The sequence below is a fragment of the Oncorhynchus nerka genome, linkage group LG28 (genome assembly GCF_034236695.1).
Source record: "Oncorhynchus nerka isolate Pitt River linkage group LG28, Oner_Uvic_2.0, whole genome shotgun sequence".
In the NCBI taxonomy this organism is placed as follows: Eukaryota; Metazoa; Chordata; class Actinopteri; order Salmoniformes; family Salmonidae; genus Oncorhynchus; species Oncorhynchus nerka.
The window spans coordinates 68,834,035-68,856,794 of NC_088423.1; the positions used below are offsets into that span (position 1 = coordinate 68,834,035).

Sequence of the window (22,760 nt, forward strand, 5' to 3'; positions counted from 1 at the left end):
AGATGATATGATCAAAACATCCTAATGAGGAGAGTAGGGAGAGGGAAGGTAATGCAGTCCCTCTCTGATGAGGTCATAACAACCCCAACCTGCTTTGTGTGTTAATGATGCAACAGCCAGCAATTTTTGGACACTCGTTCCCTAGTGAAGGGTCGGCTGTCTGTGAGCAGACGAAGAGTCCATCCTGAGAAAAGAGAGTTAGAGCGATACATAGAGGGGAAAGAGAGAGGGGAGAGAGGATCCAGGCAGAGGAGACTGTAGCTACCTAGCTAGTGCTGTGCCTTTAAAACGCCAGGCCCCTCCTCCCTCCACACAGTCAGAGCGGAGAAGCAAAGCAAGTTGTGCTGGCAGGAGCCTGAGCCTCACGATAAACCCTGGCATCAGCCTGCCTTCATCCGGCAGTCAGCGAGGACACTTCAGGGCGCAGGGGCAGAGAGACGGGACGGAGAGAGAGTGAGACAGAGAGAGAGAGAGAGAGAGAGAGAGAGAGAGAGAGAGAGAGAGACAGATTGGTGTCAGGAGCAGCCTCCAGAGGGCTCTGACTGATACAGATCCTCTCCACAGCTCTGTACGCAGTAGCTCTTTCTGCTGTTTCCTGACGCTGGCAAGGTTGATGAGGATGGCGAGTGGCTTCTTCTTTTCCACAGCATCGTCACTAGAGCAACGGTAGCATCAGCATCTACAGCAGCAACAGCTTCAGCCTCAGCATCATCAGCAGCAGCAGCAGCCGGATCTATACTCTGCTGCTGGTCCCTATTCTTCAGCCGCCTCCTCTCTCTGGTGTCTAAGAGTGGTGCTGTCAGGGCCGTTCCGCCCACCTCCACTTCTGCCTCCTCCTGCCTCCTCCTCCATCCTGCCTCCTCCTCCATCGCGCCTCCTCCTCCACATCTCCATCCTCCACATGCTCTCCTTCATTCCTTCCATTGAGCCACGGCACTGAATTAATTCTTCGCCTTCTGACTGGAGCTGCTTTCTCTAGGAAGACAGTAAGTGATGTAGGGAGAGAGGTAGATGCAAAGAGAACAAGTCGGGGAGTACAATATGTGTGTGTGTGAGCATGTGAGTGTGTGGCTGAAAGAGAGGAAGGTGTCAGTGTGTGTTTTGATAGAGAGAGATTGAGACTGCAAGAGAACTAGCAGGATGTGTGTGGCTTGGATGATCCTCCTGTGCATTTAATCAGTCAGTATCACAGAGGAGCATAGACTGTAAGCCCTGGACACAGCTACAGCTGCTGATGTAGAGAGAAGGTAAGTGTGTGTGTGTCTGTGTTTTGGTGTTAATAAGAGGAAGGTAGGAGAGTCCTGCTGAGACTAGATGTGCATTTTCACAGCAGCTAAAAAAATTGGCAAATTCCCCCCTCCCTCTCTCTCCCTCTCTCCCTCTCCCTCCTTCTATCACCCTCTCTCCCTCTCTCCCTCCCTCTCTCTCCCTCTCTCCCTCCCTGCCTCCCTCTCTCCCTCCCTCTCTCTCCCTCTCTCCCTCTCTCTCGCTCTCTCTCTCTCTCTCTTCCTCCCTCTCTCTCCCTCTCTTCCTCCCTCTCTCTCCCTCTCTTCCTTGCTCTATTGCTGTTGTATTCTATTTGCAGTGCTGCTGAGCCTAGAGAGGAGAAAAGAGAGAGAGGAAGAAAAAAACAACTGCTTTCCTTCTCGTCTCTCCAGGTGTCATGTGTGATTGGCCAGCTTGCCCTCTGGCAGTAGCATCAGCCTGGATTCCGTGTGTGTCTCGCCCCCCTGCCTGTGCCTGGGCTCCGGCTGTCCCTGGGGACGCGCTACTGGGATTTACCTCTTACTGCTGGATGGAGATGGGCTTTCTGCCTTTTTGAAAACTATTCACCAAAGGAGAAATGCACAGATACAAAGAAGGAGGAAATATAATGAATCAATCAGCAGCACAACCAGGCAGACTGCTGGATTCCCTTAGCAACAACTCGGGGAGTGAAAGAGAGAAGTGAATCGTCTCTTCCTATCTTCTCTGGTGTCTGGTTTCTGGGCACACCCCTGCAGACCAGAGTGGACCAACAGTCGGATCTGAAAGGGCAGGATTTGGGACACTGCATGGGCACGAAGGATACGCAAGTCACCCTAACGCCAGGGGAAGGACCCTCCTCTTCCTCCTTCTCTTTCACCTCCTCTGGTTCATCACCATGTTGGTTTGTCATTCTTCCCCTGCACGTTCTATTCATTAGTCACATTTTACTCGCTAAGATGTCCGTTTATCCTCATTCTTGCCACCTGGACTAAGCCCTGCCACTGAACAAAATATTGGACATTCTTCACACACACACACACACACACACACACACACACACACACACACACACACACACACACACACACACACACACACACACACACACACGCACACGCACAGAGAGACTCTCACCCCTCCTCCTCCTACCTTCCTTTACTCCTCTCTTTGACGAGAAATGAACAACACATGTCGGGCATCATCTGAACATAAAATGGATGTGTGCAGAAGTTGCTTTTGATGTGGGCTATTTCTTTATTCCTTCAAGATGAGTTTATTCTCCCGTCACTTCTGAGAGAAAGGGAACACTGCACGGCGGAGGACACAGGAGGAATATCTCTTGTTTTCAAAAGGATTTGTCCTCCTCTCTCCCTAAAAGAGACAGATTCCAAACTGAGGGAGTATATTTAGAATCCAAAGCTTGTCCCTACTGCCTACCAATAATGTAGACCAAGATCATAAAAAAAAATGAGCAACTGCTGGGAGTTCTATTTTTCTTTGCTTGGATATTCTGATCTACAGGTGAGGCTGAACATGAACCCCTTGTTCAGCTTGACAACCTGGGATGCACTCTTTTACAGTAACCTGGCTGACACCAAGTCACTGCATCGTACCCGCTAAATAAGATTGTAAAGGAAGGTGAGTGGGAGGGGAAAAGAGCAACTTCCTCTGACAGACGATCTAAATAAATATCCTCCTCAGAGACCGATGCAAACGGACACACTGACACGTGAGATGAGTAGGCTCTCTGGCTCAACACTATTATATAAGGTGTTTTCACACACACCATCTTAGCTCCTGTTCTTTTCATCATCCTCCTGTTCCGTGGATCTAACTTGAGTTTTTTCATGTTTCTTTTGGCTTCATTTTCGGTACGATCCATCCTGGAGTCATGGATGGAGGAGGGTAACGCCAGGGGGTTGAGCGCTCAGGCCAGGCAAGGTCTTTTGGCTGTCCAGGGGCTTTTAAGATGTTGAGGTCTCCCTGTGTGGCCGGGGCCCCTGTTCGGATCAGTAGCACTGAGGCTCCTCGCGGCCAGAGACATGGACCCCGAATCGGCTCCCCCCCGCCCCTGCCCTCAGCCCGCCGGCCCCTGGCCCCAAGTCGCCCTGTGAAGGATGTCCCTCAGCAGAGCTCCGGCCCGGGACACCTCTGAGACCCCCAGCCAGACCCCCAGAGAACGCATCCGCAGCCACATGAAGATGGTGATCAACCAGCTGGACGGCATTCTCAAAGAGCTCAAGGATGTGGCCAAGGAACTCCGGGAGGTGAGGCACTATAGCGGGCAGCATGCGCCACTGTCTCACCTTACTGGGGACGAGGTTCCGGGTGGTGGTGGGGGGCTGGAGGAGTAAGGTAGATGGGGGAGTTACTCCTTGAGAGGATTGCATTGAATGAAGTGTATAGAATGCATTTCACAGAATAGAGATGCTTTTAATTAGGATTTGAAGATGACATCACTTTGGCTTTGGTGCAGGTGGCAGGAGAACATCGGTTTCTGCTTCTGTAATTAGAAATACCATCTTCCTTTTGGCATTCAAGGGCTAATTCCGATATCATCGTGTACACAACGATAAGTGTCGTTTAGATGTATTCAGCGTCCTATGAAACCTTCTTTAAATAGTGGCTGTAGAGGAAGCAGGGCAGAGCCAGGAATCTGGGCTGAAACAGAAACACAGGGGAGAGAAGAGGTGTGCTTAGGTAAGACACAGGACTTGGCACTGCACTAGTTACGTAACCATTTTGTTATCAGCTGGATATCTACTGTATTTTCACAACTGCCATGGTAACGCGATGAAAAGATCAGAGTGTGTGTCTGCATCAAAAAGGGATGAGCAAACAGGAAGAATATGTGTGTGGATCATATAGTGTGTGACAGCGTGTGGGTCTTTATGGAATGTCTACTGTACTTTTGAAAAATGCATTGATATTAGAATGCAGGATTGATGTGTGTGTATGTGTGTGTGTATTTTGTGGGTGTCCATGTGTATGTACCTGTGTGTGCAATGTGCATACACATGTGTAAATGCAAAGCTATCTTGCCCCCTTGCCCCTTGCTATCTTTCCCCTCGTCCAGAGGATGTCCTCCCCCCTCTCCCTCTCTCCCTCCTTTCACTCTCTCTCCCTCTCCATATCTCTCTCTCTCTCTCTCTGAGTAAATAGTTGCTCTCTGACACATCCCCACTCCAACCCCACCCTATCTGTTATTACCTGCGTCCCAACCTCCCTCTGATCAGGGGGCCAGGAGTGGGGGGCTGGGGGCACGCCCAGTGCCCTGGAGACCCAGGGGAGGATAGAGTCCGACCAGACCAAGGGGAGGGTGGGAGAGCGAGGGGTCATAACTCACTCCATCACCACCACCTTCCCCTGACTCCCCCAGTCTTTTGCCCACTTCCTCCTTTATGTACTCACATGGGGAGAGGTGCAAGGGCACGGCTCACATCGCTCCACACCGCTCACTCACAGCTCACGCTTCCCTCTGAGTCCAAAAAACCCCACCGGTGCTCTAGTGATTGATGATTATGGGACTCCTGCAAGTGGAATAATGCTGGCTGGAGCTATTTATAAACAAAAACACTAGCTACCTCTGTCTAGCTCTGCCAGCACCAACATATACAGTATTACGGTTCTTATTTCAGAGCCCCGAAAGTGCTTCAATACAGCAGCCGATGTATCATCCGTTCTGAAGGGAACACAAATAGAAATATTGAAATTGGTACCAAGAGATTGTGTTAGCCACAACAGCAGTAGTGGCAGTAGTATCAATATTTAGCAATTTGCTAATTTATTCCATTGTGGACTGTATTAATAGAAAAATGTTCAAAAGGTGAAAAAATGCATTAGTGCTCAATGTACCGGCAGATGCATGGCTGCCTAATGTTCCGGAAAATCTCTCATTCTTGGCCACATGAAATGAATAACATAATAGATAACATCTGTCACATAAATAAATGATGAATTACTGGCTCTGTTAAGAAAACCAAATCAATAACTCAATAACGGGAGTCAGGGTAACGTGGTGAGTGAATGTGAACTGAACTGGACTGACTGGGTGGTGGATCATCACTCCATGTTGGAGGATGTTGTTTGGAGAAGCCTGATGGCGTATGGCGATCCGGAGGCAGCAGAGATAAATATAGGATTATCTCTAGAGGTCCGTAGGGAGCTGGCCTGATTTCAGAGCTCTCAGGGTTAAAGACAAGCAGAGCTCCCGTCAGTCCACGTACTGTATCAACAGCTCATAAATGACTGTCTCCACAGCCAGGCCTGAACCCTGGTCATACAGGACCAAGACAGTACATGGCCCCGGGCCCAGCCCTGCATTCAGTATGTGGGTTATCTCAGACATGCTCCATGGCCACAGCAGGGGAGGCTATCGTAATGTCGCCCCATGCCTTCACAGAGTTTAGGAGAAGGGGGTTAAGGTAGCGGCACCATGGCAGAGCCAAAATAGTTTTTTTTGGAAGTGGATCTAAAACTGTCAATTATAGTATAGCTAGACCCACAGCCTTGCCTCATCTCATTTCAGATATTGGTCTGTGCTGGAGGTGTGAAGACAGCAGAGGAGATGGAGGCATGATACAAACAACATTACATACCATACATAAAACGAAACCAAGCCGTAGAGAAGAAGTCATCATAATAACTGTCAGTTTAGAAGGCAGCGCAGTCACATAGAGAGATGCCATTGATCTTATTTACATACAGAAACGTATTACAGCAGCTATATGCTCGCCGCGCTTCAAGATATGATGTTTCCAGCATTGCCATTCAATTGTGTCACATTTGTGAATCCCATTATGCAATTTCACAGAAAGAATAAAACAGAATCTAAATGAAGACTCCAAAATGAAATACACTGATAATATACTCTCCACACAATCAACAGCAGTAGCAGCTGTAGAGGAATGTTTTAATTCGGGGTATCATGTCAACATTACCCTTACAATCTCTGACAGCCAAAAATGGAACCAAATGAAAATCACAGCATCCTCTGCAGCATGAAATGTATTTTTTTTTTTGTTAAAACTGAATCCAAATGAATAAAAGCTATTTAAAATAGCTGAGGAATAGCAAATGTAAGAAAACATCCATATTGGGTATTAGAGAGATATAAGACTGGTAAATTGAAAGCATTAAATGAGGCGGTAAGAGAGTGGAGGGGAAGAGCAGCCACGCTGCAATACAGAGAGAGACGAGTGGTAGGCACGTCTTTAGATGGAACCTAAAGGGAATAGGGAACTGTTATTATGTGGAACTAGTCATTATGTAGAATCATACGAATAGCAGAGGACGGAAGATTTCCATGCTCAGTGAGAGGAAAATGCAAATAGGGCGGCCATGAAAACCAGTAGCAAGAATTAAGGTAGCTAATGAGAGGAGGGAAGAAAGAAATACCTACAACAATTATCACTGGCAGAGTACAATATGCACCATTTCTTAGAACTCGGAGTCTGGCTGCCCAATCACTGATCTGGCAAATCAGGCAAATCAGTTAAGAACCAATTCTTATTTACAACGACCGCCTAGGTTAACTGCCTTGTTCAGGGGCAGAATGATTTTTACCTTGTCAGCTCGGGATTCAATCTAGCAACAATCAAGGGAACATTGCAAAAATGAAAATGGACAAAGGAAAAAGCCATGTAAATAACCTGATTAGAAAGCAGAAAGCAGCACTTTTATGTTTTGTGGCGTTCTATAAACGGTGCATTGTTTGGGCCCCGTGTGATGCGGTGGGAGGAATACAAAATATAAACAGCTGGCTGAAGATCAGTCAGAGAGCCACTGGGCCTCCGTCCTGATCCATTCTGGACTGGGCACCAGCACCACGGTGGGGGACGGCAAGGGAGTCGGCACACTCGGTTAACCGCCACAGAGCTCAGCACCGCTCAAATCTGGTCAGAACACAGAGGTAGCCACAGGAAGCCCTAAATCCAAATCAAAGGTTCCTGTTTCTGCAGTGGACGTTTATCCTCTCCTCTGTTTGCTCTCTGTTCCCCTGCCGACAGTGCCCCGTGGCAGGGACGAGGCCACCTGACAACTGTAGTGTCAAAGGGTGGACACTAGGTGTGCAGTCACAGTGACACTCATTGCCTAGCAGCACAATTATGACAATTGCAAATTGGTGCACCAACCCAACCTCTCAGGTCTGAAAAAAAACATGTTTCGTGTGAGAACAGGTGCCGTAATTGGAAGGGTCTTTGTTGAATAAAAAAATAAAAAATCTACAGTGTATGTGTTAAAAAGATGCCCCTGTGGCCACAAACGAATCATGTGTTAGCGCTGCAGGTGGTGATGCTGGTTTCCTTTAGTTTACCTGAGCCCACTTATCACAAATTACAATCAGTCTCTGTGCCCTGGTGGACCGTTTCCCAGAAAGCAACTGTTTCCATTTCCCTGCCAGTTTCCTAGGTTGACTGCCCAGTTTACCGTGGCCTCTCCAGTGAGGGTGCCCCAGCCCAGCATGCTGGTAGCGACTAGCGAGGCAATTTACTGAAGATTAAGGGCAGGATTTGGCCAAGCTGAGGGGCTGGGGAAACGCTCACCAGCTGCCCTGCAAGCACATGGAGTTCACTGGGCTATGCTGAAGGCTTACCGTCACCTCTGAGAGTTGATAGGATCACTAAACCTGCCACAACTGGGCCAAAGGGTTTCCTATAGCGTCACGTACAACCAGAGATAAAACAGAAGTGAAGCAATACTATGTCAATTTGTTCCACCTTGTCTGACCTCCTTTGTGTGCTGAAATTAAATTCTCCAATTAAACTTGGTGATATTATGCCTCCAGCAAAGTTCCTTAAACTCTACACATGAACAACACGACAGGGCCACTTCAGTATCATCTGTACTGACCCGCCCCCCCATCTCCATACCTGTGTTCCTCAGTCAGTGACCCGGACGTGATCTTCGGATGACCTCATTGACCAGTAGCCTGGCTAGTTCCGCCTCAGAATGACCCATAACGCTCCTATAGTAAAACAGAGAGACACCTTAACAGTGGGACATAAAGAGTTAAAGCTTTAGTGGCTTCTAACCTTGAGAGGGAGCTGTGGAGAGGAGAGAGAAAAGAAACTGCACCAGGCTGGCATACCGTTCCCCTGAGCCTCTTTTACCAAGCACCGCTGTGGAGCTACAGCTACTTTAAGATGCAGGGCCAGTGTGTTGACCAGCCCAGCATGCCTGTAAAACCCAGTGGATTAGCAGGCCCTTTGAACTCTCCTTCTCTGTGGACCTTGCACTCAGCATAGATGATAATGAAAGTTCCTGGTTAGAGCCCAGGCGAGGTACAAAATTGGCCTTTATCAAATCAACCTGGTAAGCCACATATCTTTTCTACAACGCCAGCTATCTGTGACTAGATACCATTACATGAGGTAGAGGCTTGAGGGGGCTTGCTATGCATCTTTGTACATAATGTGAAGCTGCAAATCTTCCCCTTCCTCCAGGGGAGGATACAGGAGAGAGAGGGGAGGGAGAGCGCGAGAGAGAGAGAGAGAGAGAGAGAGAGAGAGAGGGGGAGGGAGAGCGAGAGAGAGAGAGAGAGAGAGAGAGAGAGAGAGAGAGAGAGAGAGAGGGGGGGGGAGAGAGCGAGAGAGAGAGAGAGCGAGAGAGAGAGAGAGATAATGGTTCCTCCTGCTGTACAGGCTGGCGACAGACCGGTTGAAACAGCTTATATCAATTTTAGCAATTGTGCTTGTGGGCGTTTTTAGGATTGTTTTTGGCCTATCTTTGAGCTGTGAATAAAACCAGTGGGCTGTAGTTAATGGTGTGAAAAGAAGGCATCCATTGACGTGCACAAGCAGGCCCCCGGAATAGAATAGCTACATTACTTGATGGTCTCTGAGCATACTGTACTCACACTGACAAAACCATTTTCTTTGGACTTCCAGTGAAATGTCTGCAAGGTTGAATGTCACTGCACTCTGAAGGGGCACAAATACCAAAGAAGAAATTGGAGACATGTAGGTTATGAATGTGTCTGAAAGTATGAATAGCAACCCAAATTAATACAGTAGGTGACCTACTTGTCAAGAGACCAATTTTTTCTCTCCATCGGCTGTACCAGGGAAACGCTCAGGGCAGCTAGATCACTATTACATTATGGTTCGTTGTGACAGACTGAGGAACCTACAAAACCTCACGTGGTTTTGGGCAAAATATTAATAACTGCATTGCTATGATTGGGTAACATGAATCGACCCAGTTTAGAATGAGCCCATAATGTGATTGTTCTGAGAAGCCCAACGTCCTATCAAAAGCTTTAACAGCAGGCAACCAAGCATCTCAAACCTTTAAAAACCTTTCAATCAGGCATTTGATTCATTTGATCAATTCTGTCTGTTGGCCTATCTGACCGGGCATGCATTGTCTGGTTATTTTCCGGTTTTATGAATGTTTTTGATGATTCACACCGGAGTGCCCTTTAAGTGAGACATTCCATTCATATCCTCTGATTTGGCACCAAACTCAGATTGCAAAATGTGCACGTGTTTTCAAGTCCTTTTACTAAAACCTTTGTAGACTAATATGCATCGCAGTTGTTATACAGAATATCACACACGAGAAGAGGTTGTAAAATCTATTTTAGAAGTTAACTTACATTGTGTCGACAACCTGTTGCCCTAATCCTAACCTTAATCCTAACCCTAAACTAAACTAACCTAACCTAACCTAACCTAACCTAACCTAACCTAACCTTAACCCTTACCTTAACCATTTTAAATTCCAACTTCAATAGAGTGACAGAGTTTGACGTTCCAAGTACTCCGGATAGAACTCATTTCAGAAGGTATTATCCAGCAGCAATTATCCTGCAGGTGCCCACAGTCACAATCACATCCACATACTGTATACAGCAGGTTTTCCTAACATCTATAGGCTATTCGTTAATGATTATGTGACGTTATGTCCTGGTATGTTGTAATGTATTATGTATTGGTCATTAATATGACAACTATTGAGAAGTATTCATTGTTAAGGGAATTGCTAATTGATAAAATACCTGTTTAGGGCTTTTAACATGTTCAGGTGCTCATTTTCAACCCCCTAGATTTGATGTCCGCGTGGAAATCGATATTCCCATCAAAATCCATCGGTTTAAGATAGAGATATATTTTTTGCATGGGCTGCTTCTCAATCCACCATATCCGCCAATGTCGGTCTTCTGCTACTGTGGTGGAAGATGGCAGAGCTACAGTGGTGTTTGTCAGACCAGGAGACATCAAGAAAATCGGTCTTCTCATAAAATCGTTTGCAGAGTCCGAACAGTTTGGGCTTGAAAGTTAAGACTCTCACAAACGTGATGGTATTCTCCGTTTTGCTATATGACCCCCACAAGCTTCACGGGACTCATCTGAAGTTGGTACTGCCGATGTGCCAACTTCTGTCTGTAGTGTCCGGCTACAAATGAATGTGACCCCACCATCGGAAGTTGAGCCCCTTACGAACATGCACTCACTCAAAAAAATGGATGAATTGGATAGGGCATTTCCACGTCATAGGAGTATGGGTCATTACACTATAAAAAAAAATATACACAAATCTTGAGCTTTTTTATGTCTCTCAGATATAGGACAGATACTTTAAATCATACTCACATTTTTGATTGCTTTGTTATTTTTTTGTTGGGGAGGGGGGGTTCAGGTACAATATTAATGTCAATTTACACACTTTATGCCATATGTACCCTTAGGCTGACACTTTAAAGAATAAAAAAAGTAAGAACTACAAACAGAGAAAAGATCATATTGATCACACTGGAGTTTGTACTAATAACATTTGTATGTGAAGAAGAATAAGCAAAAAGAGGTGGCCTTACACCGCCAACTCACCCATCCCATCCTCCCCAGTACAAAATGTCCCCACCCCCCCACTAAATATCATGTATGAATGTGCTGTTTAAAGCTTTTCTATGGGCTAATTACTATTAGTGAGGCCATACTCAATGTTTCATCAAGGCTTAGAATTTTTTCTGCCTCATCTACAGGTGCTTCATAATTATTGTCAGCCTTGTTAAAGATGAGCAAAAAAGACTGTATAAAATAAATAATACAAATACTGAGCTGTATTGTACGCTCCAAAACATTTGGGAATTCTATTATTTTATGTTTTTGCTCAGATAAAATGATTTTGTTTCAGAAGCAATAAAAAAAAATGGCCTTTTTTCAATACTCTAGCAGCCTCCCCCTTGCGAGGACAAGGACACTGAGCCTTTTTCTAAAATGTTTTATGAGATTGGATAATACATTGGGAGGGACCTGAGACCATTACTCCATACAGAATCTTTCCAGATATTTGATATCCTTCATCTGTTCTTATGGGCTGCTCTCTTCAATTCAAACCACTGATTTTCAGTGGGTTTCAAGTAGACTTGAACCCTATTGAAAATCAGTGGTTTGAATGGACTCGAGCAAAATGTTGATTTTGTGGTCAAAATGTTGATTTTGTGGTCAATGAACCATTTCTTTGTAATTTTGATTAATGCTTGGGGTTATTGTCTTGCTGGAAGATCCACTTGTGGCCAAGTGTCAGCCTCCTGGAAGAGGCAACCAGGTTTTTGGCAAAAAATGTCCTGGTACTTGGTAGAGTTCATGATGCCGTCGACCTTAACTCCATTGGTCCCTTTTTGAATAAAACAAAAAAATTTGAGCATGTACATGTATTTTTTTGCTCATCTTTACCAACGGGAGCCAATAATTATAGACCTGACTGTATACCACCATTTTGCACCTGAATCTTAATGCTTCACACCCTCCTGACAACACCATATGGTCCACTATTCTACAATATTTCAGTAACATTTTAGTAGGCCAACAATACTGTTGTACCTTCCTATAATGTCTATGAACAAGATAACGCAGCGTTCACAACATCTCGTAATTTTGTAAATACCAGCATACAATTGGGAAAAATCCACTTGAACACCAACTGGTGATTAGTAACCTCCGACGTCATTTGTCAGTAAGACAACAAGCATGGCAGCATCTTCAGCAGTTTTTGTTGATAGTAAGAACAAAATACAAATTGTTCATGCAAAATTGATTCCGTTCATCTTCCTATTGATTTAGAAAGTGAAAGCAGCTTTTTATGGGCAAAAAATATCAAACAATCACAAGCCTTGCAATGACTTCTGTGTTTGACGGCATTTCCCAGTTCAAGCATGTGAATACACCCAACTTGTAATTATGACTTCACAACTGTTATTTATCACAGTTGGTTATGAAGGCAGTATTATTCCCAGAATCCCCAGACTAAAATGTCATTCATTACCTAATTTCTGTTCCTGAGTAGCCTGTGTACATATATCATCTAAATAGGGTCTTAGAAGGCAGGGGTGAGTTTCCCAAAACCTCTGAAGCACTACAATCATCTGAAGGCCATTGGTAGGCAATGGATGAACAATGATCTTAGTGCACACACGTTTTGAGAAACCCACCTCAGATCAGTTGATAGAGATAGGTGTACAATTGGTGACTGATTGCAGGAGCATGGGCCTGGAACTTCAGCCAGACATTTCCTTCCACCAGGTGAGAGGGATCCAAGCCCTCTCTCTCTCAGACTATTTATGTGCTGCTGTAACCTTGTGGTAGCAGTCACACTCCGCCTGCCACCTGGCTCCGCATGGATGACTGCCACCACTGTCATTGTCAATAGTGTTCAGATGCAGGCGTCAGCTGCGGGCGGGCAGGCAGGCGACCAGGCGGGTGGTGGGGACGGAGATGAAAGATGCACAGACAGACGAGGGGACAGATTAATTATTCAGGGACACAGGTAAGAGCAGACAGTGGGGAAAGGATGTGTCAACAAACTGTTTTGATGATTAATATTTTTGTCATTTGACAGTGGTGGTGAGGGTATGAAAGGGCATTCGGGTTGCGTGTGTACTCAGTCACCCTCTAACAGTCACCTGCTAACCTCCACCTTCATTGAACCTAGACTCACCCCAACCCACAACAGGGCCACGAGCACAGCTTTCATACCAAGTCCCTCTCTGCCTACACTCTTACACCTGCAGGCTGGAAGTGAATATTTAGTTATATTGTCTCTGTGTTGTTAATAGTCTAGGGTGAGTTGGGCTTACTTCCAGGTGGCATGTCAGAATTTATGCAGGATCTCTAGGGGGTGCACACACACCCCCTTCTAAAGTGACATCCCTATTTGTATGTAAAGTTACAGAGGCTGACAAGAGACTGACAAGAAAAGCAGCTCCACTGTCCTCATTTCAACTATGTCTCCCTTGCCTTGCTCCTGGTTCTGGTGCAGACATTATTCAGTGGAAATTATATAGATGGCTGATGGAGAAATTGCAAGAACGACTTCATGTGTTCTGGTTTTGGGAACAAATAATAAGTCGCTCACTTTGCAGCCGTGTCAGCAAGTAAAGCGGAGGTACAGTAATATTTTTAGCGCGCCAACCGTTTCCCATTCTTCCTGTACTATCCCTGATCATGTTCTTACATTTAAAATATCCATCCGTGGCATTAGGTTGCCTGAGTGTTTAATCAATACAGTGGAAGTAGAGAGGGATATGGATGGATGTAGAAGCACACTGTGGCGAGGGTGAGGGATGGATGGAGTATAGGGGTATCATGACTACAATGACCCTTCACAGAGCTAAAGCTTCTCCCCCGTCACATAAATCTAAGCCCCTGACCCAGAGCGTTCACTTGATTATTCATTCTGTGTGCTCTTGCCACTTGCCAAAAGGCAAACTACATGACTCATTGGCAGAGCATTTAAAGTCTAGCTGTCCTTGTTTGGCTGAGAGCTGCTGCAGTTGACGTGGGATGAAATAAAGGAACGAGGGATGGGGTTGGGGCGGGCCACAGTGGTGCCATGGAGATCTCCACTGTGCTAATTAAGGTCATGGGTTGAATACATATAACCCCCAGAATCAGCTGTTACTGTTGGCAGAGCAGAAAGTCCAGGGTGATGAAGTGCTTTGCCCAACATCAAGATTGTTTGTGTTGACCTGTTGTTGTTCGGGGTTCAGTTTGTATCGGCACAAAAAACAAAGAGCAGGCTACAGGGGGACAGCATCAGATCTCCTGCAACCTACAGTAGCTACTGAACGAGTCTGCAAGTGTGCAGACAGTATACATGTTGCAGAAAACTGTGAAATACAGAGAAAGGACAAGAGAATGTGTGTGTGTGTGTGTGTGTGTGTGTGTGCGTGCGTGCGTGCGTGCGTGCGTGCGTGTGTGTGTGTGAGAGAGAGAGAGAGGAGCTTATCTCTGGCTACAGGCAGCAGTTACTCCCAGAACCATGCCTGGGACCAGGAAGGAGGGTCAGCATGTTTCAGTCTACAGTTCTATGGATGTGAGTCAGTGGCAGATGCATGACAATAAAAACTGGGCCTGACTATTAAGCACCAGTCATTCCTGCATCCACACTGGGTATTCACAGCAGTCGCTGCCCTCCTGATACAGGATTTAGTAGACAAAAATAATCTCACTGTTGATGTGGACAAAACTGAGGTCTTTATGAATGTACTCACATATTTGAAACTGCAAAAGCATGATTGTTCTTCATGTTAAGTAGAGCTATTCAAGTATTGAGACCAGATATACTTTTTTATGCCTTTACATGCATACTTTACATTCAATTTTACAGAGCACCAAATCCATATCCACCCATCCATTTAGTCTCAACCTCACTTGTGTGTTCCATGGTTGACTATACAAAAATAGCATAACTCTGTCTTTTCCCATCTGCTATGGACCATAGGGAAAGCAGGTTCATTTGTGTGTGAGGGGACAACGCAGTGGTGACATAAATGTGAGTTACCCGATCAACAATCAAAAACTAACTCCATCTGCATCCGTCGTCATGCTAATCAGGTAAATCCGGACATGGTCATGAACTGCAGGTTAATTTGGGTTGTTGACTTGTCCTGCATGCTCAACTCATGGAGCATTATGCATTCAGTGAAGTGCCCACATCCCCCAATTAATTAAAGCGTTCCTTAACAAGCCTTGATGTAAGCAGCAATGCTATCTCTTTTCTCAATTGCAATGTAAATTACAGCCTCATCTTTCTACTTATCATACCATGTTGGTAAGATCAATGAGAGATTTCTTGGGAGCTCAGTCCCGCAGAGTGATGAACGAACAGCAAAGCTGTCATTTTGGTCTTTTATTTTGGTCATTCATCCAAAAAGGCAAAAGGATGCCATCTGTAAAGTGCATCAACTATTTTCAATGTTCTTTCTTTTAATTGAATCAATTATTAGGTAAAGAAGAGTTGTAGAGGGAGTTAAAATGACATATAGCCTTTTTAAGAATTGTGGTGCAGTGCAGAGCAGTATTTGTTTTTTTTTGATAAAGGCGTTGGTCTTTGGTTAGGACTTTGAAGAAAATGGTGTGTGAAGAACAAACGACAGTGGTGCTGATGTAGGGATGATGTAAATCTGCACAATGGGAAAAACACAACGTGAGAGACAGTCAGGAGTGTTGTCTGTTTTAAAAGCTTGTTTGAAAGTGCTTTACCTTGACACCAACAGGAGACACTGTGCCCTTTGCACGTACTGTCGCTGTAAATGTCTCTGTAAATGTCTCACACACTCCTTTCCAGCAACACTAATTGATGCCTGTGGCCAAAGGAATCTGCAACGTTGTAGGCTATGACACCTTTGCAGATAGTTTTCACTGGCACGCAAAGACGCATGCATCTGTGGGAAATTCACACACCGTCAAAAACTTACCCACACTGCCTGGACCAGTGGCAGACAACTGGACCAAGGTGACACCATTACTTACTCTGACTGCTAATTGCTGGGACAGAACTTTGCCTCCTTTCAAACGTGTCCTGAGCAGAAAAGATGGCAGAGAGACTATGGCAGGAAGTGTCTTAAGACTCTCTGGAGCTCAGTCCAGCTCAACGCAAACTGTTCTGACCCCAAATTCTGCAGAACAAATGGCAGAGAGACTATGGTAGACATGCTCTCAGACTTGTTAAAGTGAAGGGCATATCTCTGGATGATTGACTAGATGATATACGGTCTCACTCTGGCCTCTCCTAGCTGCAGGAGGGAGGGATGAAGGGGACGTGTGGGGCCTTCCCTCCCCAGGGCTCCCGAGGTTAAGAGCTCTGGGTTCTGGTTTGAAGAGTGGAGCAGAGCTCTGGAGACACGGTGTCTAGTTGGAACAAGGCCTAGTGTGGAGAGTGTCTAGGTAGAATGAAGCCTTGTGTGGCGACACGGAGTATCTAGTTACCCAGCTAGCACATTTGGTTTCTTGGAAGTTGTGGGAATGTAAGTTTTTGGTTTCCTATTGGTTCTGGTAACAAAGCCATAAGTTACCTGATGGTTAAAACAGAATGTTTTTGAAACATTCTGAGAACGGAAGTGAAAATTTGGCCTGTTCTGGGAATGTACATTTTTAGGTTGCAGGGAGGGTATGAGAACATTCTTCTGTGGTTCCCTGAAAGATTTCCTGCAAGGATTTATTAACTTTATGAGAACAGAAATTATAGGTTATTTTACGGTGATTACATAACGTTCTGAACATGTTCCAATAAGAATTTACAAAACTGTTCATTTTAGACTATTCAAACAGACTCTATTTCAAAGGAAACGGGCACTCATTGAGATCAGGTGTGGCCAGTTAGTTGACGCGGCCAACACACCTGAACAAACTTAACATGATAGAGGATAAGAGAGAGTTTTGTTGATGCTGAGAATGGAATGTAGATGTTTTTAAATACCATTCTTACACAGTTATTTAGGCGCGTTAACACTGCACATTAGCACAGGGCTAAGAGCCTCCTTAGTGCTGGGCTAAGGGAGATTTTACCCCAGAGCTAAGCACGTATTCACATTTACACATTCTAAAGTGGGATAGCACCAACCTTAGCTCAGAGCTAGTGGGCCCTGCTCCGGAGGAGGGTTAGCACCGACTTTTCGGGGATAGCCCCAGAAACACAGTGTCAAAATAGCCAGTGTGAAACAAGGTCAAGAACAATACCTAGATAGCTCACTGTCCAATCACAAAATCTGTACTGTCACTTAATTGACATATACTCGTGATGCCTGTAATGAGTTTTGATAAATCAATTCATACTATTTCTTCCATCTGAGGACAAAAACTAAAACTTTCATCTGTACAAAAAAATTGGTTGCTATGCCTAACAGAAATGGTTGCTATGCAGGCTGGCTAATGTCTTCTCACTTAGCCAACTAAAGCTACAAACTCTACAGCTGGAAGGGCAGCAAACCCTCATTTTTTGTCTTTTTTCATAGCTTCTATTGACATTCAATTGGATATATCCATGATAATAATATTGTTGCATGTTTTCACCTGGATCATAAATGTTAATGTCTCGTTCATGCACAGCATTTTCTGTACAAGGGCGAGATTGAATTTGAAAAGTGAAGCATTGTTTCCCGAGGTTTATACAAACCATCACTGTTGGAAATAAAATGCTAGGCTAGAAGCAAGAAGAAACAATGTGCTTGTAACATTGGTCGCGTGTCAGGGATAGAATGTTTGTCGCATGTTGTGTTTGTCCATTTGCCCAGGGCTTTGGAATACAACGGTGAATCCTTAACCCAGGGTTAACAAATACTTGTGTGAACACAGGAAAAGCTAGTCTAGCCCAGGGCTAAGAACAATGCAGTGTTAAAATGCCCCTGTAAAAAGGCCCCTGTAGATATAAAAAATATGTATTTACAAATGATTTGATTAAACATTGAATTTGACCTTACTGCTATTAGCCCATAGAAACACATTGAATAACTTATTCACACACGGCAAAACAGATTGTCAAAATAATTATCAAAATAAAGTTTGTTTTGAAGTGTCTGTCCAATATCTGAGAGATCAGGAAATTATTTTCATTATTTTACCCATATTTAACCCCTTTTTGGGGGCCAGGTAAATGGCAGAAATCTGTAGAAAATGTTCTGATGAAGTACTGAAATTCCCACAGAAGAACGTTGTTTCTTAACGTTCTCTGAAAAACTTGAGACCATTGATTTAAATATAACCATGAGGACACCTGTAGGAAACATTATGGGAAGGTTGCATGCAAAACAACCAAAGGACAACCAAGCTCTAAGAAACACATGGTTCTCAGAATGTTATGTGCTAGCTGGGTAGAATGGGTCCTAGTGTGGAGACACAAAGTACATGGTTAGAACAATGCCTAGTCTGGAGACAGATTAGCTGGGTAGAATGGGTCCTAGTGTGGAGACACAAAGTACATGGTTAGAACAATGCCTAGTCTGGAGACAGATTAGCTGGGTAGAATGGGTCCTAGTGTGGAGACAAGTAGTACATGGTTAGAACAATGCCTAGTCTGGAGACAGATTATGCTGGGTAGAATGGGTCCTAGTGTGGAGACACAAAGTACATGGTTAGAACAATGCCTAGTCTGGAGACAGATTAGCTGGGTAGAATGGGTCCTAGTGTGGAGACACAAAGTACATGGTTAGAACAATGCCTAGTCTGGAGACAGATTAGCTGGGTAGAATGGGTCCTAGTGTGGAGACAAGTAGTACATGGTTAGAACAATGCCTAGTCTGGAGACAGATTATGCTGGGTAGAATGGGTCCTAGTGTGGAGACACAAAGTACATGGTTAGAACAATGCCTAGTCTGGAGACAGATTAGCTGGGTAGAATGGGTCCTAGTGTGGAGACACAAAGTACATGGTTAGAACAATGCCTAGTCTGGAGACAGATTAGCTGGGTAGAATTAGGCCTAGTGTGTAGACAGAGCATCTAGTTAGAACAAAGCCTAGTGTGGAGACAGAGTACTGTATCTGGTTAGAACAAGGCCTTACTGTAGCTACTGTTGGTCAGGCAATTAAATAGACACTGTGCAAAACACTACCTCACGCTGTTCTCAACCCATTGCTGCATGCCCGCCTGCCTCAGAACAATAAATATGTAAGACATAAAGCTGAAATGTAGTGAGGGACTAAATAAACCATCCAAATGCCAAACTATTGTCATACCCATACCTGTTGCTGCAGAGCCACTCTTTCGTGACAAAACTGGCCTAATGGCTTATAATGTACAACAGAGGATGTCTATAAGTTGAGTGTCCCTGAGTCTCTATCCAAAATCCCTCTGCATACCAATCTTTCATGTTCAGCTTGACTTTTTAACGACTCAATGGCTCTCAGCAAGCTTGTTTTATTCTGATGCTGTACTAGCTCTTCTGATGTCCGGGCAACGTCAAACACACACACACACACACACACACACACACACACACACACACACACACACACACACACACACACACACACACACACACACACACACACACACACACACACACACACACATCTGAACTAGCCTTTGGAATAGTCATAGCTTTATGGGTGAGGCACCCATAGTACCAATCTAAACATAGAAAAAAGGTTAACAAGATCAATATACCCTACTTTTCTATTCACCAAGATGTTTTTTTTTTCATCTGGGAGGCTAGCTCGGGCAGAATATACTTTATTGCTCTCTGACTCCAGTACACCACAGAGTATCCTTGAGGAATAACAAACTTAGTTGGATAGCCAAAAGTTACAACCCTTAACTTTGCACACGGTCTAATAGTCTAACAACTGTGTTTGGAAACAGTAGTGGATCTTTGAATTGCAAATCAAGACCAAACAGCATCCACCCACTGTGTGAAGTCGTTAAAAACAAGCAATACAACTTCACACAGACCACAGCCAGTATTTAACACTACAATAAACACTGCTAGCACATTTGGTTCCTTGGAAGTTGTGGGAACATATGTTTTGGGTTTCCCATTGGTTCTGGGAACGAAGCTATATTTTTCTTGACCGGTAAAATTGAATGTTTTTTTTTTTACTTTCTGAGAATGAAAGTGAAAATGTAGCCTGTTCTGGAAGGTTGCACGGAGGTCTTACTCTGGGAGGTTTTATTGCTCTGAGGGTGGAAATTATAGGTTATGTTGAGTTTTTTGAATAACTTCCTTGAAACATCCACTGAATGTTTCAATAAGACTTTTAATAAAACATTGTTGAACTCCAAACTCCAAAAGCACAGAGAGGATATATGGAAATGAATGTCCTTAGGCATTTATCATGAAAAAAACTCTTCTTTTTTTTGTGACATGGCATCAGAGAGATTCAAAACTATAGTCTTCTGTTTTCTATCCATGGAATTAATCCACTGTGCCACCAGGATGGAGTTAACATTCCATGTTTGTTATGCAGACAAAGCTGTTCAATTTAGTCTATTTAAACAGACTCCATTTCATTGGAAACAAGCACTCCTTAACACCAGGTGTGGTCAATTAGATAGAACACACTTTACAAAATAGAGGATAGAGAGAGTTATTAAATGTGCTACAAATGTTCCAAAGCCAAGCACCTATACTGCACCATTCCAAGAAAGTTGTGGGAAGGTTGTATTCTTTTCATGATCAGTAAACATCAATTAATCATGCATTTTCAGATAAGTGAGGAAATCATTTTTATTAAAAATAAAAAACTGAAATATCACATTTACATAAATATTCAGACCCTTTGCTATGAGACTCAAAATTGAGTTCAGGTGCATCTTGTTTCCATTGATCATCCTTGAGATGTTTCTACAACTTGATTGGAGTCCACCTGTGGGAGATCCAAATGATTGGACATGATTTGGAAAGGCACACGCCTGTCTATAAAAGGTCCCACAGTTGACAGTGCATGTCAGAGCAAAAACCAAGCTATTAGGTCAAAGGAAGAGCTCCGAGACAGGATTGTGTCGAGGAAGGTCGGGGAAGGTCTAGGAAAGATCACCAAAACATTTCTGCAGCATTGTAGGTCCCTAAGAACACAGTGGCCTCCATCATTCTTAAATGGAAGAAGTTTGGAACGACCAATACTCTTCCTAGAGCTGGCCGCCCGGCCAAACTGAGCAATCGGGGGAGAAGGGCCTTGGTCAGGGAGGTGACCATGAACCCGATGGTCACTCTGACAATGCTCTAGAGTTCCTCTGTGGAGATGGGAGAACCTTCCAGAAGGACAACGCTCTCTGCAGCACTCCACCAATCAGGCCTTTATGCAAGTGTGGCCAGATTAAAGACACTCCTCAGTAAATGGCACATGACAGCCTGCTTGGAGTTTGCCAAAAAAGGCATCTAAAGACTCTCAGACCATAAGAAACAAGATACTCTGGTCTGATGAAACCAAGATTCAACTCGTTGGCCTGAATGCCAAACGTCATCTTCTGGAGAAAACCTGGCACCATCCCTACGGTGAAGCATGGTGGTAGCAGGATCATGCTGTGGGGGTGTTTTTCAGCGGCAGGGACTGTGAGACTAGTCAGGATTGAGGCATAGATGAATGGAGAAAAGTACAGAGAGATCCTTGATGAAAAAATTATTGAAGCATTTTTAGAATAAGGCTGTAACCTAACAAAATGTGGAAAAGTCAAAGTGTCTTAATCCTTTTCGATGTGCACTGTATATCTCAATATTGGCCACCATTAATTGGATATTTGATTGATATATGAACTGTACCTGACAAGTATGAGTAGTTTAGGTTAATTTCCCATCCTTTTTGGGCTCTGCCTGTCAAGCAGTTGAAGGCCGCATTTGCCAATGTACTGTTTGCTGATAATGTTTAGTTTGCAAACTACCTTTAGAAACGTTGTACAGTTGGCTAAACATAGTGGTAAGTAGACCTAATGTTATTTTTCTCCAGCCAATGTAGACCTACCTAGCGAAGTTAGCGAACATGATCACCTTTCCCCCAAAAATGTAAGAGTCTTTAGTCACTGTTGCTGCTGACAGACATGGGCTATATTGATTGATGGATCATGTCAAATTGGCTAGCTAGCTAATAGCAGATCACGACAATATCGATAGTTAACAAGCTAACTTTCAAGGGATAAACTAGAAAGCTATATCCAAATATGGTTTGATTTTCTTACCAATGGTGATGACAGTAGTCTGACTGACAACTTTACCAGGATGAGGACTTGCCGATGTCAAGCTCTTTCTAAAAGTCTCATCTCTGATGAAGCAGTCTAAATGACACGTTGTTTTCTTAGCTAGCTACTAGCCACAGAACATGCCAAATGGATAGCCTACGCTCACGTATCTGAAAATACATGATCAATTGATATTTACTCATTGGGAAAAGAATGCAATTACTTCCTGTATAGTTGGAATTGTGTAGTTCTGAGTATGTTCTTCAAGATGTGATGATATTAAAAACAAATAGTTTTAACATTTATATAACAATCCCTTGAAAATGGCATGTTTTTATCCGAGCTTTTCTTGCCCCCCAGCAGCCAAATCGAACGCTCTGCACTGTATTGTGAGGTGTTATTGATAAAGACCTGTCCAAACAGCTTCAAAATTGGGATTTTGTTCTGTTTATATCACAATGCAAATATTTCTCTTTCCTTCTTTGACTTGGTTTGAATTGACAAACAAACCAACAGCCAACAGATGTCCGAGCAATCATCAGCCAGAGGACAGAGTAGGGACACTGCCCCAGGCAACGTCTCTGGAAGGGGCATTAAGCCATTAAGTCAGCTTTAAAAGGGCA

The 22,760-nt window shown here is 44.2% G+C and overlaps 1 protein-coding gene across 2 annotated transcripts in view; it reads left to right on the forward strand.

Moving 5' to 3' along the window:
- The first annotated feature begins 241 nt into the window (after positions 1-241).
- LOC115113603 (inhibitory synaptic factor 1-like) overlaps positions 242-22,760 on the forward strand; it is a 52,729-nt gene continuing 30,210 nt past the window's right edge. The window contains exons 1-2 of one of the 2 annotated variants that reach the window (XM_029641411.2): positions 242-986; positions 1,586-3,515. In XM_029641411.2, the coding sequence (XP_029497271.1) occupies positions 3,366-3,515 (150 nt within the window). In that variant the 5' untranslated portion in view covers positions 242-986; positions 1,586-3,365. The remainder of the gene's footprint in view (positions 987-1,585; positions 3,516-22,760) is intronic. The other variant, XM_029641410.2, reaches the window with a different exon arrangement.